Raw genomic sequence first — 19,039 nt, forward strand, 5'->3', positions numbered from 1 at the left:
AGGCATGACAAATGTGTGTTATTCAAACACAATTACCCAAGGATCTTAAAAATGTATAAATGCTGGGTATTTTCTGGGTTTGGCTTTAATCTTATTCATGCTGGTGTCATCACCGAAAGATACCTTGCAAAAAATACAACTATTTACAATGTTGTGGTCCAAACACTTACCTAGGACTGAAACATCATGTTGTTGTTTTGAATCACTGAAAAATAACAAGATCTCCTATGATTCTGTTATTATTTATCTGTATTGTTTTGTTTGGTCCTGAATTTTCACTTGGAGGATAACAGATTGTCAGTTTGCCTTTTTAATGTGGTTTAAACCTAAAATCACAACACTGAATTTTGTTACTGACATGTGTTGTCAACATTTTAAGTAAATGTTTCATGATGCGTCTAATCTGGTATGATTTTATACTCTTTATTTATTTTTTTACGTCAGTGAACGACTCACCTAAACATCAAAAACTGCCGACACATTTGAAAACACGGTGTTTAGAAGATGAAAGATTTGGACGAACACTGAAGCTTGGATATGTTATTTATTATGCTGATTATATCTGATATTTATTATTTGTAGAAACAGCTGCTTTTTGGACCCTTCTCATTTTATAAGCCCCTTCACTGGTGGTCCAGTGATGATAATATCTGTCTTTTAAAGAAAACATGCAGTCTTGCTGTTTTCTGTATCTGCAGCCCTCGAAACTAAATCCAGTCACTTACCGCTTCAGTGTTGTAGTGTTGCTCTTTTGGATCACTGTGTTGTCTTCTTGTCTTTGTGCACTCTGGCCAAACACCATTCTCCTGGGACGAAGGGCATTATACTCAATTTCAGACTTAGTGTGGGTTGTGTGAACTTGCATTCAGTGAATTCCCTTGGTTGTTTTAGATGGAAACTGTTTGCAGTTTTCTTGTACAGTGTCAGTGTGTGTGTGTTTGTGTGTGTGTCGTGCATGTGCACACTGTGTATATGGTTGCAGAGGAGAAGGTCAAAAGTTGAAACTGGGGGCTCAGACCTCAGTTCGGGGAACTAGGATCCAAGCTGCTGTAGAAACAAATAAGAAATTAGTGTGTTACTTTAAGCACTGTGGGAATGTGCGTGGGGGACACTGTGATTTAAGATGAAACCAAAATGTGGACCTCCCACCACATTCTGTAAGCAGCTTCTTAACAAACTTCCTACTGATAAACATTTCATCAATTTCAGGCTAAAACATATATTTATTTAACTCTTTTATGCTTTTATTTATTTAGTTGCGAAAAGAGCTGGGTTAATCCGAGATCTGTCTGTTTGTTATATAATTTCCTGATGGATCTTTCTTTCTGTTTGAGAGGTATTGTCTAAAATCATATTAAATCAAATGAATGCTTTAAGGTTATGATGTCCTCTTTGTTTTTACAGGGATGTGGTCTCACACCATGACTGTACAGGACTACCAAGACCTCATAGACCGAGGCTGGAGAAGGTGAGTAGCTATCATCCAACTTAATGCAATCCACGCTAACTTACATATTGACCTTGTTGAATGTTCTCATTAATTTGGATCAATAAATGTCATTGTGGAAATTTGAATCAGTAATATTGTGTTTCGATGATGATTATTTGTTTTTTTTTCCTTCTCAGAAGTGGGAAATATGTTTATAAGCCCATAATGAACAAGACATGCTGTCCGCAGTATACCATCAGGTAATGATACTTTATTCATCACAATGTATTCCTACAGTTTATGCTTCAAGTTAACGTCAAACCTGACAGGACCACAGTTAGATAAATATTTGTATCACAAGCAGAAGTACACAAAAATGTTGTTCTAACCAAACCTTTACTCTCTGTCAAGATGTCACGCACTGAAGTTCCAGCCTTCCAAATCCCACAAAAAAATCCTGAAGAAAATTAGCAAATTCATTTCCAAAGGGGAATTACCAAAAGGACAGGATGATGGTGAGCTTATATTTCTTTAAGTATAGAAGTTACTAACCTGTCAATGGCCTGATATGTTTACCTGTATTGTTATAAAGCACACGTAATCCGCACGCCGGCAGCTTTTGGCAGTCAATACTTTTAGACTATTGAACTGTATTTATGTGTAGGAGTGAACGACTGAACTACAATTAGATTTGGGCACAAACCATCGGTGCTGTGGCGCTATAGTGCACTTACACTGAGGTAAGCTTAATTGATTTTCTGGTTACAGGGGAGCCAATGGACTCTGTGTGTGAAGAAGCATGCCCAGGGGAACCAGATAAAGTCTGTCAGTCAGAAGTGAAGTGTGCTGCGAGCATAGACATTCAGAAGGAAGTAGCAGAGTGTCCGGCTATCGCAGAAGTTCAGAAGGAGGTAGCAGACGCTGCACCAGCTGACTCGGAAGCATCAAGAAAGGAACCAGTGTCTGTGACAGATGCAAGAACAACAGCCACAGCTCCTAAACCAGGTGAGATGTCTGTTTCTCTTTCAAATAGCTGCTAACACTCATCCAAAACAGTGTCATTTGTGCTGTTCATAAAAAAGAGAGTCCTTAAATACCAATTACCTATTTGTGATCTGACTAAAGCTTCTCATTATTATGTAACACGCTACGTACTACTACTGTTCTCCTTGTTTTTTCATGTGTTTTGACTGACTTGTTTCATGAAGAACATGTAACATTAATCTAGACATGCAATTATTAGTCAATAATTTTATTATAGAGCCTGACCAATACTAAATTTTTGGGGGGGTGATGGGTACAATGATGGATTAAAGTAATTCTGATATTGAATTTATCGGTTATTATACACTAAACTTTTGCACTGGACTAAAATTCATATCTCGAATATTTTTTTAGCTGAATGGCGATACTCTATATATCGATGTTTTTTCTGTGATGTAATTGGGGTTTCCCCCAAAGCATTATAGCAAATTAGATTCATTTTTTTTCCCAGAGGCAAACCCTTTAAAAAACAAAAAACAAACAAACAAACAAACAAACAAACTGTTTGTTATAAGTTTAAGCCACATGCCAAATGTCACACAGGCACCTTTATTAACAGAGGTCACTCTGCACAATATCAACATGTATAAAACAAATTGAACAAAAAAACTGTCTCATGTATGAAATAAAAATGCTTCTTGAAAAAAATAAAACAAATCCCTTTCCTGCATGACAAAAATATACAGTAATTAATTCAAAAATACAAAACTGTTACAATATGTATAACACACACAATTGATAAAACACCTTTTAAAATCACTAATTACTTATTCACAAGTCGGGTCAAAGTTTAGTTGTAAAGCACATCTTAAAAACAGGCAACCAAACCAACCAAAATGCTGTACAGTTATTAATTGTTATCACTAATTATTTTTGTATGATTACAGACAGTTATGGGAATTTATTAGATACTATTATCCAAAGTGACATACAGAATACAAAAAACAACACTGTTACCGTCACTATAACTGATACACACACGCGCACACACACGCACACACACACACACGCACACACGCACACACACACACAGTGTTTCACTGAGCATTTTGCCTGTCATATATTTTCTTATTTCAATCGATTAATTCAATATTGCACTCACCAATGGCCAGATGAAGTCTGTGACCAAAATATTGCATCCTTGGCAACTTTATCAGTTGCAGCACTTTGACAGTATTACTCCTGTTGTCCATCGTCACAGCAACTAGTCCCGTTGAGTTGAGATTCCAGCTTTTTAGGGCCTCCTGCAGGGCTTCAGCAATATGCTCCCCTGTATGATCTTGTAGAAAGTAGCTGGTCTGAAGACATGCACTTTTCATCTCCCAGTCCTCCATGAAGTGCACCGTCACACTCATGTGAAGTTCGCAGGTCCTGATGGACCACATGTCTGTTATGCCCAGCATAATCCCCCTTTTTATTGAATGGCTGGCATGGAAAGGGGCTTTTTAAAGGCTGAATGTAAAAATAAAAAATAATAACAAAAATACAACAATAAAATAAAATAAAAAATAAAACAATAAATAATAATTTCTTGATGGGCTGTAGAATCAGTGGCAAAGATTGCACCCAGGCTCAGAACAATGAATTTTTCTGGGTTTTGAGAAATATTTGAACAAGCTCATCTGAAAATGCAGTCAGCAGTTACATCATGGCGTGTATGTATTCGCTTAATGCTATCAATTAGTTTACTCACGTTAGCGACACTGAGTTGAGTTGGCACCTGGCCCAATTCATTAAGCTACCGTTATGTTACATAACTTTAGCTGGCCATCAATATTTTGCGAATGTCTATTGAACTTATAAAATCTATTATAAGTTTTCTTAAGCTAATAAGTCTACCTTTTGTCCGGTGAGTTGTTGCCCCATTTTCAAGATGACACTCCTCTGACTCTCCGACCTGGTGCCTGGGTGCTTGTCGTGATGTCACTTTCAAGGCCGCGCTCTCGTGAGTAATTAACGTCGATGGCACCCGTAAGTAATCTGGCGAGGGCGGGGGGAATCTACTTCAAAGAGTAGATACTGAGCAAGATAGTTATCTAGTTTACCTCAGCACTCGCGACACCCGACCCAGTGCAGGACTCTGCTGTGAAGGTGGAGATATGATGCGGCGGTGGTGTAATTGCGACAATTAAAAAAAAAAAAAAAAAAACAACAAACAAAAAAAGAAATTTGGAGGAGCGGCGGCTAGAATTTAGGAGTGGCAGGCCGCCACTCGTAAATGAATGTAGAGGAAACACTGGATATGGAAAGCCACAGCTTTGGTAATATCACACTACTTGTCACTTGTACTTTCGTAAGGCACACCAAGGGTGAATGAAGCTTGTAGCAGGGTTTGTTTCGGGCCAGAAGGCAGGGGAGGCTTTGTGGCCTGAGTCGCAGCACGTCTTTTTGAACACAAATGTTGTGTGTGTGCAGGGACACAGTGAGAGGGAGAGAAATGAAATGGGTGCGAACTTGCCGCTCATGTATTGTCACTTTAATGCACAATGAACTATATCGATGAGAGCGATATTGTCCCGTGTTATATCTCGTTTAGAAATATATCGCTATATATTCAAATATCGAGATATTGCCCAGCCCTCTGCTGAATATATACTGAGTCGTGCAGCCATAGTGAGAACAGCAGCTGCATACTTCAGTCAGCTAACAAGTGGTAAAGAGACTGACTACAAGAACATAAGACTGAATAATGAAGTGGTGATTAAATCATCATTAAGTCTTAATATTATTCTTAAAACCCGCCTATTTCTGCTGATTATTATGGTAATTATTATGAGTGTGATTAAGATCTCAGGTGCAGCATATTATAGCTCAGAGCTCTAGTGATGCACTTTATGCACGAGTTACTGTATTTTTTACTTTTGCCTTTTAGCAGTAAGATGCTTCTCCAGCTGGTCAGTGTAGTTTTGCTCAGTCTTACTATGAAGATGGAAATAGTGTAGTTATAAATGTATAATTAATTGGAGCAGGGCAAGAGAATGTACTTTATTTGAGCAGGTTAATGATCAGTCACTTAAACAGTTTTATTTGTTTGATATATGTAGTATTCTTTGAGAAAGCAGTCGGGACAACTTAATAGTATCGTTAATGACAGTTCACTGTAGTCAACTGTAAGACTGCCACTGTGGTATTTAGGGGTGGTTAATCAGCCCAATTTCCCAATTCGATTCGATTCCGATTATTGAAGCCTCGATTCGATTCCAAATCGATTATTAACGATTATCCATTCGATTTTTGATTGTTGATGTTCCATTTAACATCAGTCAGCTGCTGAATTATTTTACTTCTCTTTTGAGTAACACCTCACAGCACTTTCAGTATTGTATAGTGTAACTGTAATATCAAAATTATTTTTTTTTACTTTGTTTTAAATGTCGTCTTTCACTGTTAAAAGAAAGTTGCCAAGCTCAGCAGCCGGACTCATGTTAGAAGCATTGTACGTGACGAGAACCAGGTCGTGTTTCTCTATTCCCCACTCGTCTACCATTGCTTTGAAAAACTCACACATATTTGTGCTTGTGTGGCTATCATCCATAGCTCTCGTCTGAAGTATGTAGGACATTAGCTTCCATTAACTGCTGACATAATGAGCTGTAACGGTCACGTATGAGACTGTTGCTCTGGATGTCCAGGCATCGCACATTATTGCTACCCTGTGAGCAGAGTTGAGGGACACTTGCACGGAAAGCTTTGTCTCCTTGTAAAGATTTGGAATCGATTTAAGCGTGAAAAAGCTCCGGGATGGAATAACATATCTTGGCTCCAGACTGTGGACCATGTAGCGGAAGCAAGTAAGAGGAGGACTCCGGTTTGTATTACAATTTAAAAAAAAAAAACAAATACAAATCTTTGGAAATTTAATAATCAACTCATAATCGTCAATATTATAATTGTGATTAATCAATAATCGATTTTTTTCACCACCCCTAGTGGTATTCTACATCAGCTAAAGCACCACTGTATGCCAGTGGGTGTCACTGTTCACCTTGTAATAGACTCCAGTGGTCAGCAGCTTGGCAAATGAAATGGTGTCTGTCTTTGGCTTATCTGTTATGTTCTACTCCATACTCAGTAATGAATAAATAACACTCTAAGGGGAAGAGATAATAAACTCATATTAGACACAGGATGCAACGCTTTCACCAACTGTCCATGTTTCAGGCCTCCAACACTTTTTGTCCTCTCGAACATCTAATGAGAACAGGGTCCCACGCTCATAAATCACATATCATTGATTGACGTACATTGGGACCAGCAGAGCTCGGTATTGACACAGGTTGATTCAGATGCAGACAAAAACATGCAGAAAAAACGTTCAGCAGTGCCAGTGCACTTCTGCTATTACACCTGTGTCAGCACCACACTCTTAAGACTGTCAGACATAACAAGCCTTTTCAGGAGGCTAGCGAAGAGGAAGCGAGGAGAATTTACTATGTTGAGTCAGTGGTTCTCCACTCCCCCCGTATTCACCTCCAACAGAAAACACCTGGCCATATCTTTGCTCTAACATTATTACTGGAGCACTTTATAGTGTTGGGCAGCTTCCAGGTCTAGCTTGAGAAAACATGGCTCGCCATCTGCCATAAAGCATATGTAAAGCCAGAAGTAAACCGGTAAAGAAGTGCATATGGAATGTTGTGTTTTGCAAAATGCACATGGTACGAGAACCGTCAATTATCACACAATGCTATACCATGAAAATGCTGCAACCAGAGCTCAAAATTTGCATCAGCAAGTGTATATATTATAATAAGCAAGTGGCTGGTAGATTTGCTTCACTAGCCTTCACTAGTGTCTGGTTAAATTTCAACTTTCATTCACCATTTGTCCAGGGTTAGGATTAGGGTTAAGGTATATTCACCATTTGTCCAGAGGAAAGTTAATTAATAAGTATTCCTACCCTGATTAAGCTGTCTTCATTGCTCTGAGGAGATTTTCAAGACCATATTAACTGATGAGCAAAATATTGATTTAAACTGATTTTATTACGAAGTCAAGTCAGTTACTAGGGTTATGGTTTAGGCATGTTGGGATTATCACTATTTCCATTAAAGAATAGTCTTCAGCATTGTGCCTGTGTAGATTATGGTAATAATTAAAGTTGTAGCTTGATGACTGATGGCCCACAACTGTTGTTTTGTTGGACCAATTAAGCAGAATAGTGTGTTATATGTATGCACTAGTACACAGGAAGTATACTCTGGGAAACTGTACTATGAAATGACACTGCATACCCACATGTTAATATTTTAGTGGCTGCTCACAGATAACAGCATCCTCCTCCGACAGTAAATTCATTTTCTGTTTCCACATGTTTACATGCAAGAAAGCAGTATGTCAAAACTGTAGGCAGTTCAGGCTGATTTGGAGAGTTGTATGTGTGTTTGGGGAAGCGGAGAGGGAGAGTGTCATAGCTTTTATGAAGTGCTAACTGCTGGAGCTGGATCATCTGTCTTCCACAGGAACTGATCTGTCAGACTTTATCTTCAGCACGTCTGTGTACGCTGGCTGTCCTCACGAGTACCTGTGTATGTGTGAGAGGAAGAGTGAGACAAAGTGTGTGTGTGTGTGAGTGTATGTGTGTGTGTCATGAGAGTGTAATTGGAGGGAAAAGTGGATAAGATTTGATGTATTTGCGGTCAGTGTTCAGATTCTGATTTCTGTCGTCTGTCTGTCAACTTGTAACTTCCAGGGATGTATGTTTATATCATACGGTTTGCTGAAAAATGCGTCCCTCCTTTAGTTCCTCCAGTTGCTTACCAGGTAATTTTCCATCTAGTAATTAGTACGGTTCATGTGATGATGTGAAACTAAGTCATGATTTTAAGACAAGTCATCAAATAAGCCAGAAGCTGTGGTCCCTTTTTACTATGCCTTTGAAAAAGGAGCTTGAATCAGCTGAAGCCGAACACTGCCAGTTAACCTTGGCCAGTGCCAGAGTTTCTCCCTCCCCTTGACAGGACCAGGCGTCCCTCCGTTCCTCGTGACGTCGTCGGAGGGGAAAAGTTAGTAAGAGAGCTGATGGTGGTGGCTGGCAAAAGGACAAGCAGGAAATGGCTCTCGTTTCCTTATTGCTCCAAACAGGATGTGGGCGTGTAAACTGTTGACATGGGATGCCCGGAGAGCTGGAGGGCTTGGCAAGAGCCCAGGAGGTGGTGGTGGAGGAGAAGCAGGATGAGGAGGGGAACAGAGAGAGGGAAACAGGGAGAGATTCAGTCTCTTTAGAGAATGTTCATGTTGAGAGAGAAGGTATACAAATGTGTTTTATTAGTAGCAGCCTTATCTGTGTCATTTTAAGAATAAGCAAAAAACACCCCTGGGTTTGTTTTGTCTTCTGCTTCTTGTGTTCCTTTACAAACACACACTACCTTCTAACCGCTTGGGCTTAACTAACACAGACCATATAACTTTATAGCTTCCTAAGCAAATATGTTTTGTAAAGACCATTGAGGCTGGGAAACAAGAAAATGACTTCCATTGGACTCTCTATTGAGACTAGCTTCTTAGGCAGGGGGCACACTAAAGTAGACATGGCAGCCCATTTGGCCAAGGGGGTAGGGAAAAAACATTGGAAACATGGACTAATACTCACAAAATCTGTCCTAGATTTAAAACTCATCAATACCAGCAGCTTGAACTAAGAAAGGTCTGTTTTAAGTCTTGATCCGAAGGCAACATGAAAGAAAAACTTGTATACGTCACTATTTTCTCTTGTAGTTCTTGTAGTTTTTGCTCAGAAAAGATTGATAGACCTAGTGTAAAAGATCTAAAAAGTAAGACAGGTCAAAGTCGACACCAACAAAAGCTCCTCTCTCCCAAAGAAACACTGCTCCTGAAATGCCTCGTCAGTAGTCTTGCTCTAGTTCCGTGACTTAGAGGCATCACACTACGTCACTGAGCCACTCATTTGCACAATTTATGTTACCTAACCCAGTTTGACAAATGAGATTGATTCAGCGCAACTGCTCTGTTGTTGTTGCCACTGCTGGGTTAGGCATGTGTGAGCTTGTTCTAGTAGCAACTCAAAATAAAATGATGAACCTGAAAATTAGTATAATATGGCTCCTTTAAGATTGGTGTTTTCATGGAACCCCACCTAACCTGCACCTTTTGAAAGCTATGACATGGTTCCCCTTCTTCTCTCTCTTCTCTGGGGTGCAGGAGTGGGAGCAGATGCTAGCCGGCCGCCATGTCGGAAGGCAAAAGACTTGAGGAAAGAGCGGCGTCTTCAGAAAGAGCAGATGAGACAAGATGCTGATGGGGTCTCTTCTTCACCCAGTCCTGCCCAGACCAACCAACCCAAACCATTGGAAGATTTCATCAGTGACTCTTTGCCTGACAACTCTTCTCATTGCCTTGAGGTAAGCAGAACTATGAAGTCAGTTCTTTGTTTTCTCTTTTTATGTGACTTGGAGTAAACATTAGCCTATTGTGCACATTTCAGCCATCATTAAGAAATAGTGTTTTTGGTTGAGCTTTCTGTCTCCATAACGTTTGGATTCAGTTCGCTTGAAATTTTGATTTCATACAGCCCTCTTCCCCAGCTCCAGTGACTTCACCATGTGTTTATGTGTGCAGAGAAGATAGCTGGCCAGAGCAGAGTGGAAAAAACACCTCTTCCCAGTTCAAATTTAACCAAATGACAAGCACACCGCACAAACTAGGTCGCGTTATCCTGCTGATGACATTGAAACCACAGCTTCCAGCTCAGCCGGTATGAGACGACATGGAAATGAACCTTTGGCGGGGGTGCAAAGATGTAGAAAGATCCCTGGCGAAGGCCTCAAGCTGAGGTTGGTAGAGTAACGTCATTCTTGGTCTTGACCAAGATTTGAGCCAGATGCAGTGATGAACCAGGCAGTGTCTGTCTCTTGTCTATATACCCCCTGAGACTGGAGTGGTAAGACCTCCCCACAGTAAGCTCTTTTCAATTGGATTAAGTTGTTTGCCTGCAATTATCTTTCAATTTCAATAAGTGGGCATGAACACAAGGTCATCCTTTCAAAGGAAGGATATGTGTATATTTTACAAGTCAAATAATTGAGAGATGCCTCTATTTGACCCATTTAACTATGTTAGATATAAATGACACAAAATAAAAATGTAGCAAGGCTGTGTCTAAATTGTGACTAACAGACAACTGAATAATAAGCAGATTACTGAATTTATCTGATGCTGATTCTTGGACTACTTTACTGTTGGCTGAGCTGCAGGCTTTAAGTGGAATTCCAATATTTTAAAGCCATTAGACCTGTTTACATATTTTGGCGCGCAGATGAGTAATGGGTACAAAAACCTTTGAATTGATCTCCTCAGCTGGCAGCTGCAACACTGGCTGCAATGTAATCCTTTGGGGCCACTTCAACCTTCAGAATTACAGTACTTGCTTGTTTTTACCGCTGACAGCCTGAGACTTTAATTCTAAGTGTCTGACAGCATTTCTTAAACGATCTCTAAAGAGATTGATCTTTTCGTTAAAGAGTGATATCCTTTTGTTTAACCAGAAACTGCCACTATGTCACTCTTGCCAAAGCCACCAGGCTCCATTTAGAGACACAGTAGTTATGTCATCATAAAACACACTAACGCGACAGAAACAAAATAGTACTCACCAAAACAATCTTGCTTTGTCTTTTCACTGTTCCAACAATCACTGTCTCTAGTTTGGTTGAAATAAACTCTTAAATCACCCAGTTAGATATGAAAACATGGGTAGAGGAGCAGGAGGGAGGTCGGTCTTCATAACAAATACGTAATATGTTAAATATATCACACTTGCTTGACGATGATGACAATGAAAATGGAAAGAGAATTTTGGCAACAAAGTGTACCGTGCTTTACCTTGAAACTGCTCAGGTGACGTTCTTTCTGCCTTCTATGATTTTGAAGAAGTTCATAACTCTAAATTGAAAACAATGGCAAAGTGTTAAATCACAGTGCCAGGCAGAACAATACCACCCTGTCCCGGCCTTAAATGCAGCTGTGGTTCCATTAATCACCACCAGGGGTCAGTGTAAGAACATGAATCAGAGCCCTTCAGGCGCCTCAGGAAAGTGTGGAACTGTTCGCCAACTGCTCCCCTCTTGATTATTGTCTGCTGTCTCCACACGTTTCTCATATTTTAAAAACCTTTCATCTAAATCTCCTCCTGCTAACATTGCTGTCAGTTTCCTCTATTATATGACTTTATATTGGTGTGAAGGTGAAAGGTCTTTAAGATCAAAGTTCAGAGCAACACCTCTTTTGGTTAAAACTTTAAAAACATGAATCTTATATTTTAATTAAAGCTAGACAAAGCCACCGGTATTTTACCACTGGCTTTTTATTGAAGACTCTTAAAACGTTCAAGTATCAGACAGTTGGTGTTAAATTTCCAGGCTGTTATGAGAGTTGTTAAAATTTCATTTCCATGCTGTCCACTATCTGCTGCACTGTTGGTTCACCCAAAGGATGTCAGCCTATCAAAATATATCTCTGGATTTTGAACAAAATTAAAAAGGCTGGATTTCAGCATCGTCCTTTTATGTAAGGGGCCCAACATCTCTGTTTGACTCAAGGATGTAGATGCCAAATCGTCATATGAGAGAAACCCTATTTGGTCCAACTCAAACAAACCCCAGGTTCAATTCTTCTATCCTGTCTGTCTAGGGGATTCATATGGCACAGCTTCTGTGGCCAACAAAAGCTTCCAAACCAAGAGATGGTTGATTAAATGGGGCCGCTGGATGTGGAAGTTGAATTCTTCTTTTGGTCTGTGTCACATTAGCAACACTCAGACAGTCTTTCTTTACATGTCTTTCAGGCTTCTTTTGAATCCTCAAGATTGATTTATAGCACTACAGCCATTTTCTTACAAAGTCTTTGATATACAGATTAATTTATTTATTTGCAAACTTTTGTATGCTCTCTTGCTTTGTTGGGTTTGGTTAGCTGATTTTTGTCCTCCTCGTCATAACAGAGTATATGTTGTATAGTATACAGTAGATACTATAGTTTGACCAATACTGGACTTCTGAGGCTGATACTGATATTGATATTTGAGTTTGATACAACAAACAAACAAAAAGGATATCAGCCAATAGTATTTTTTTTGAGAAGCTATAATAGACACAAACAGTTTAATATTGACCTTTTAGATTTGTATAAAGAAACAAAGAATTGTGACCAACATACGTACAGAGTTGGGCACTTTACCATTGAAAATTCCACTTGTCAATGCTTTGTTGGAGACAAACTATGGACACTGTTTAAACTTAGCTTTGCAATTTTGTGCTATATTTCTGTAACTTATCGCCCCAAAGATATACTGATACCAATATACCTACAACAAGCTAATATCTACCAATATATCTGCAATATAGGAGCCCAATAAGTAATCAGAGAGTGGCAAGAACAACAACAGAAATATTAAAGAGAAACAACTTGATTAGTTGACCTGAATATGCAATTCAAGTTTATTCAGACATGATGAAATGTCCCTGCACACGTGATCACGGGCAAGCGTTGAAGCACTGGAAATTGGCTTATACACAATATAAATGGCAAATGGAAGTCAAACAGGCTACTGATTATTTCCTAAAGAATGTTATACTACACCTTTCTACTTCAACAAATGCTTGTTTACATTCTTTATTATCTTTGAGTAACGCCTGCCATTTTTGTGTTTTAATGGAGATGGACATAACACACCCTCTTTGTATTGCTCTTGTTTTCTCCTCTTGTTACAGCTATGATGAGCAAAAGCTACTAGTGGTAAAAAAAACAAGGCCATTAACAGAAGAAGAAGAACTAAACTAAAACTGGAATTTATTTTTGGAAACATTTTTATTTGCAAAATAGTTTAAACTCTCAAGCTTCCGTATCACCCAGTCAGGAGAGGGTGTGTTTGTGTCAGTCTCTCTCTCTCTTTACACTCTTTTCATAAATGTTCTCTCTTTGATTTGTGATAATATCTTTCTTTTTAAAGCTTTGAATCACCACTTATGCTATTCACAGTTTCATTTTGATGTTAACCTTTGTCTGCACATATTCTTTTTGAAGGTGAGGCTAGTGCGCTCCAATCCCCCTTGCCCGCAGTTCAAAGCCTCTTTCGAAGCCTCCTACCAGGTGTACAAACTCTACCAGATGGCCATTCACAAGGACCCTCCTGACAAACCCTCCGAGAGCCAGGTCAGAGGGTGGGGGGCGTAGGTCAACCTGCTCTAGGGGTACCAAGGGAGGGTGGGACAAATTTGGGTACCTACAGAGGCATCAAAAGTTTTTTTTTTTTTTAAATCTTGTTCTAAACTCTTGTGAATAGATTATATTGTTTTTTTTTTATTTTATATCATGCATTGAACTCAGATTGATAATTGATCCATATTGTCTTTGCTGAAAGCGCTTGGATGGAATAATTTTAAAACAAATGCAACACAGGTTCTAGTTTTGGCTCCATCTCTATGTTGTTAATTGGTAAGGCATTATTATTTTTTTTTGCTTTAAGTGTGTAATGTGTATTAATAAGGTTTTCTTTGCCTTTTTTTAAGTATTTAATTCAGAAGTTTAACTCAGGTTTAAATCATAATGAGTAAAACTGCAGGACTCTACTGTAGCTTGAAATGTATAACTACTTGGTGCTTAAACCATCTCTCGGTGGAAATAAAAAGACAGTCGAAGCATTGACAGGGTAGGAACCCAAATGTCTCTATGAATGAAAAAAGGTAAATTAACAGGTTAGTTTAAAAGCGAGTGTATGTGTATAAAAGCGAGAGTCAAATGGAGAGGAAATGGATTGAAAAATGTTTCCATACGCCATGGTTGAGAGCAGTGTTTCTCCAGGTGTCTGAGTTGGCCCTCTGTCGACCAGCGGGGTCGTTCAGTCCTGAGCTCTTACGGTTTTGGTGGGGCAGTTCGTCAGTTGAACCCTATCGACCTTGACACATTTACTTCGTCTGTGCCTCCGCCCCCAGTCAACCTGCCCTCACAATAGTCTCCTATGTCTGAACTGGAATCTCATTCCAGTTTAGGATTAAGCGGTGGTAATGAGATTTTAATTTACTTTGTGCGTGCAGTCTGTGTAACCTTGTTTGCTTTCTCGAGATGAGTCTGTAGTGTTGAAGAGTCTGTAAGATGATCTTTTCAGACAGGACTCTGGATTCCTGCTGCTCTGGAACTTATTTGCATCGACACTGTATTGAATCTTGAATTAGCAGTCCTCTCCTTGCGATCGGTGGTAAAAGCTGGGCGGTGCACTAGCCTCATCTTCAACTTGCCCGACATCTCATTACTTTAAAAACACACTTTCAGTCTCCTAGAATCCCATTGTTTTCTTGCATCCATGTGTCCTTTTTGCGCAACAATCTGATAAAATCACTAAATCAAGTCTTTAACTCAAAACAGACCTGCTGTGTTACCAGCTTGCCTTTGGGACTAGGAGACTGATGCAAACCCTAACATGCCAGAGCACTTGTATAACACTGTTTAAAACTCTATTGTTGAATCCTGCACTGTTCATTCCTCAGCAACTATGCTTCCTCATCTTCTTCTTCTTAAAAAAAAAAAAAAAACGACTCACAGTCCTTGTATTCATTGTCAACCTTCATAAAATCACCCTCCACCGTATTGCTCCTTCCCCCTCCACACCCTGTGCTCGAAGGTGAGGCTAGTGCCGGTCAGCTTGGAGGATCCTCAATTCGCAGCGACCTATGAGCAGTCGGCGGCGCTGTACGCCCGCTACCAGATGGCCATTCATGGTGATGACCCCAGCGAATGTAGTGAGAGCGAGGTACTGCATGATTATTATTCCGCACCTACTGTAGGGAAATACTGCACATGTTTGTCCCAGCTTCTTCTTTTCTCTATTTTATGTCATTTGAAGGAGCTCTATTATGCCTTCTATTTTTTCCTTTCCTTCAGTGTTTTATATAGGTTCTTGTGCAATCTTGTAAAAAGATCTTCTTTCTTTTTGATAGAAAGACAAAAAGGTCAAAATCCACACCAACAGAAGCTCCCCTCTCCTACAGAAAACACTGCTTCTGAGACAGAACTTCTGACTTCTTGTCAGTAGCCCCGCCTTTAATTACTTGACTTCATGACATCACACTACGTCACTGTGTCACACTTTTGCATAATTTATGCCTAGCAGCTAGTTTAGCATATAAGAATTGATTAAGCACAACTGCTCTATTGTTGTTGTTAGTGTTGCTGGCTCAGGTGTGTGAGCTGGCCAATCAGAGAAGAGTTGCTATTTTGGAGGGGGGGCTCAAAGTGACCGGAGCCAAAACAGAGTGTCTCCGACAGTACTGCAGCACTGGACAGAATGAAAAAACTGATTTTTTTTTTGTTTTTTTTTTTGCATTAAATCATATTGACCTATCCTAGTAGTAACCCAAAATAAAATTGTTAACCTGAAAATGAGCATAATATGCCTCCTATAAAGTATTGTATCTTGTATTGTTAGACAAAGTAAAAAGTTTACTGATTTCACATATATCATGGACATATATGATATTCTCTGGGATAGATTAAGTTTGAAGCTTGAATAATCGTTAAAATAATTGACAGATTCATTTGAAAATAAATTTCTTTTACTGGTGAAATCACAGTCTTTGTACCTTGATCAAAAACTGTTTATCACACAGTTCATCACATGAACAATGTACAGATTATTTGCAGAATTATAGCATTTATGGCCCTCTAGAAATTATTATAATAATAGTTTCTGTTTTTCTTAAAATTGTGAGCTGTAACTGTGAACTCTATAAAAGATAGAAAATGTTCCCTGGTTTATGCCGTGAATGAAAATAATTGTCCAGTTATTACTGGGAATGAGAAACAGAAACACTTGACAGTAATAAAGTTTAAAAATTAACTTAAAATGCACAGTAAATTATATTATAAAAATATATACACACCCCAGTTTCTCTGCTTTATATATGTATATCTATAAAAAAAAGGAGAAAATAAAGTCTAGTCAGGATGCAGAACTGCTGGCCATTTTCACCAACCTGAGAGAGCCTTTTGTCCCTCAGGGCTGGAAAAACAACCTCCTCCTCCTCCACCACCCTCCTGCCAGCAGGCCTCAGTAAATTACTGGATTCTCCAGCTTGTAAAAGTACTGTAATTAATAAATAATAAAAGCTGTCAGATTGGGCAGACTGTGGCAGATTCTTTCCTAGTGCCATAAGACTAGCTCTATTAAAGGGAGCGTGTGTTTGTGTGTGTTTGCGTGCACAGCCTCAGCTCAGGTTTGTAACTGCACAGGGATCAGATGGGTTCAACAATTAGAGGACTTATGTCTAAAAAAACAGAAAAAACGATGAGGTGTGGAGCTGCGCAAACAACTCAGCTGTCTGTTTGGTTGCCAGAAAATAAAGTTTTTTTTTTTTTTTATTGATGGACTTTCCAGGTTGGATACTGACTGAATGCATCTCAGTGTTAAAGCACAGAGTTAATCAGAAACTTGGGCTAAAGACTCTTAAAGGCGAGCCTGTTATTTGTAATTCACCTCGACATCTCTACCTTAGAGAGCGGACATCCATTCAAATTGGCACACCATTCTGTTATTCACCAAAAGAAATGATCAGCGTGTCACATGAATCATTCACAGCATTAGCTCTGACAACTTCAAAGTAGAGCCTGACCGATTGTTGATGCTGATGCGATACAGATATTTGGGAGCGAACATTTCTGCTACATTGGCCTATATATATATATATATAATATATATGTTTTTTGTGATGATCACATGCGTTTGTCAAAATAACAACACAAAGATACGTAATGGAGGCAGAATTTTTTACTGCTTTATAATAACCCGACATTTTAGATCACCCGAAGCATCTTTCTATGCATTTCAAACTCATCAAAAGTTGTCATATTAGCACATATCTGAGTGTATACAGTATATACCCATACAGTTACATCTGTGATAGGCCAACTGATATATCAGTTTGGCTTTACTTCAAAGCACAATCACATTGAAATTTCAAGGTCTTTAGCTGTGTGTGGGTTTAAGGTATTATATCCATTGGCTCATAATCTGTAGTAATCAAAGTATCTTAGAGAAGCTTTAAGTAGTCGGAACAATATAGTCAACATGGCAGACCTCCATCTTTGACATCCGCCATCACATAATTACGTTGCCTAGTTTAAGTATGCTTGGATTCTCCCAGCACTGCATTTGTCTTTGCACAAGTCCTCATCAATTCTCCTCCACGTCTTTCCTTGACCCTATGATGTTTTCCATCGATGTCATGGAAAAGTGGTTTGGAAAGGACATAGGAATTGACTATTCGACCGTGCCCTAGAAGCTCTTCAAGCTAATACCAGACCTGAAGATACCACAGTGTCTCTCATTGGTTTGCCTCGTCCCACTGGGGTTAATTAAGACACAGCATCTGTAATTGTTCCCACTCAAACAAGTTTAACTTTTATTTTATACCCTTTAATTGGACGCACAACTGTGACAACCACTCTTGAGCTCACAGTACTAAACTCTGATTTTATTTTCTTGCCCGTCAAACTCTTGGTTAATATGCCTGTATGCTTCCCAGAAGCTCTGAGCCCCCCATTGTCTGTGGTACTCATATAGCAATGGGAAACACATTGTTGATGTGGTGATGGCACATTTTGGTGCTGTGCCATTCTTTGCCTGTTGCTACCTAGGAAGTTGGATCACTTAGTATTAGTGGAGGTATTTATTAATCCATTAAAGTATTACCTAGGGACAGTATGTGGAATACCGTCAGCCTGGCTAAGAGCCAGGCGATAGGAGAGATTGTGTTCATGTGTTGTGTGCAAGTTGAATTACCCAGCCAAAATTGCACTGCCATTAGACGGTACGATGTCCTAGAGGGGAATGGCTTTGTTTGTTTAAGGATGTATGCATTTCCTGTCGTACTATGACTGGAAGGGAGCCAGACATTATTCCTTCCACATCTAATCATGCTTTCCTGACAGTTGAAGCACATACTTGCAATTATTTAGACGCACACACGCACACACACACATGCACACTCACTCACACTTACTGTTCTTAACTGTTGAGCTGAGCCGTGACTCTGAGTTCCTGCACATGTGGCATTCATTTTCAGGAAAACAAATCCTGTTAAATCTCTATTTACTCTTCTTGATGGCCTTAACCGAGACACATGAAAAAAAGAGAAGGAAAAAACTAAGAACAGCCAATAAAATGTATCAGTAAAAATGGAAGAAAGAAATGAGGAAAATAATTTTTGGCTCAGATAAGCTTCAAGCTATCCGCAACATGGTTATTTCTAATAATGAGAGATTGCATGAGACTTTCCATAACCAGCATGTTTACCATTGCAGAGCCACTTCCTCAAATGTCAGAACTTTTTGTTTATGTCAACCCATTAACCTGAGCGTTGCAGATTGTGCCTCTCCTGCACAGTCTGCACACTATAAACAGTGATCTAGTCAGCAAACGTTTGGTGACGAGAGAAAGAAACGTGATTTGGGTAGCTTTATTTTAAGATGAGAGAGGGAATACAGGCACCTTGACCCTCCAATAAGTACAACGATTTGAGTGAGTAAAGTGCACAATGACGAGAGTCTAAGTAGCAA

At 39.3% G+C, this 19,039-nt stretch overlaps 1 protein-coding gene across 4 annotated transcripts in view; it reads left to right on the top strand.

Annotated features, from left to right (window-relative positions):
• ate1 (arginyltransferase 1) overlaps positions 1-19,039 on the top strand; it is a 59,943-nt gene that overhangs the window by 2,869 nt on the left and 38,035 nt on the right. The window contains exons 2-8 of one of the 4 annotated variants that reach the window (XM_030442387.1): positions 1,405-1,468; positions 1,627-1,689; positions 1,841-1,944; positions 2,198-2,434; positions 9,635-9,834; positions 13,514-13,642; positions 15,108-15,236. In XM_030442387.1, coding sequence (XP_030298247.1) covers positions 1,405-1,468; positions 1,627-1,689; positions 1,841-1,944; positions 2,198-2,434; positions 9,635-9,834; positions 13,514-13,642; positions 15,108-15,236 — 926 coding nt within the window. The remainder of the gene's footprint in view (positions 1-1,404; positions 1,469-1,626; positions 1,690-1,840; positions 1,945-2,197; positions 2,435-9,634; positions 9,835-13,513; positions 13,643-15,107; positions 15,237-19,039) is intronic. The other 3 variants (XM_030442389.1, XM_030442388.1, XM_030442390.1) reach the window with 3 other exon arrangements.

This window comes from Sparus aurata, chromosome 15 (assembly GCF_900880675.1).
Source record: "Sparus aurata chromosome 15, fSpaAur1.1, whole genome shotgun sequence".
Taxonomy (NCBI): domain Eukaryota; kingdom Metazoa; phylum Chordata; class Actinopteri; order Spariformes; family Sparidae; genus Sparus; species Sparus aurata.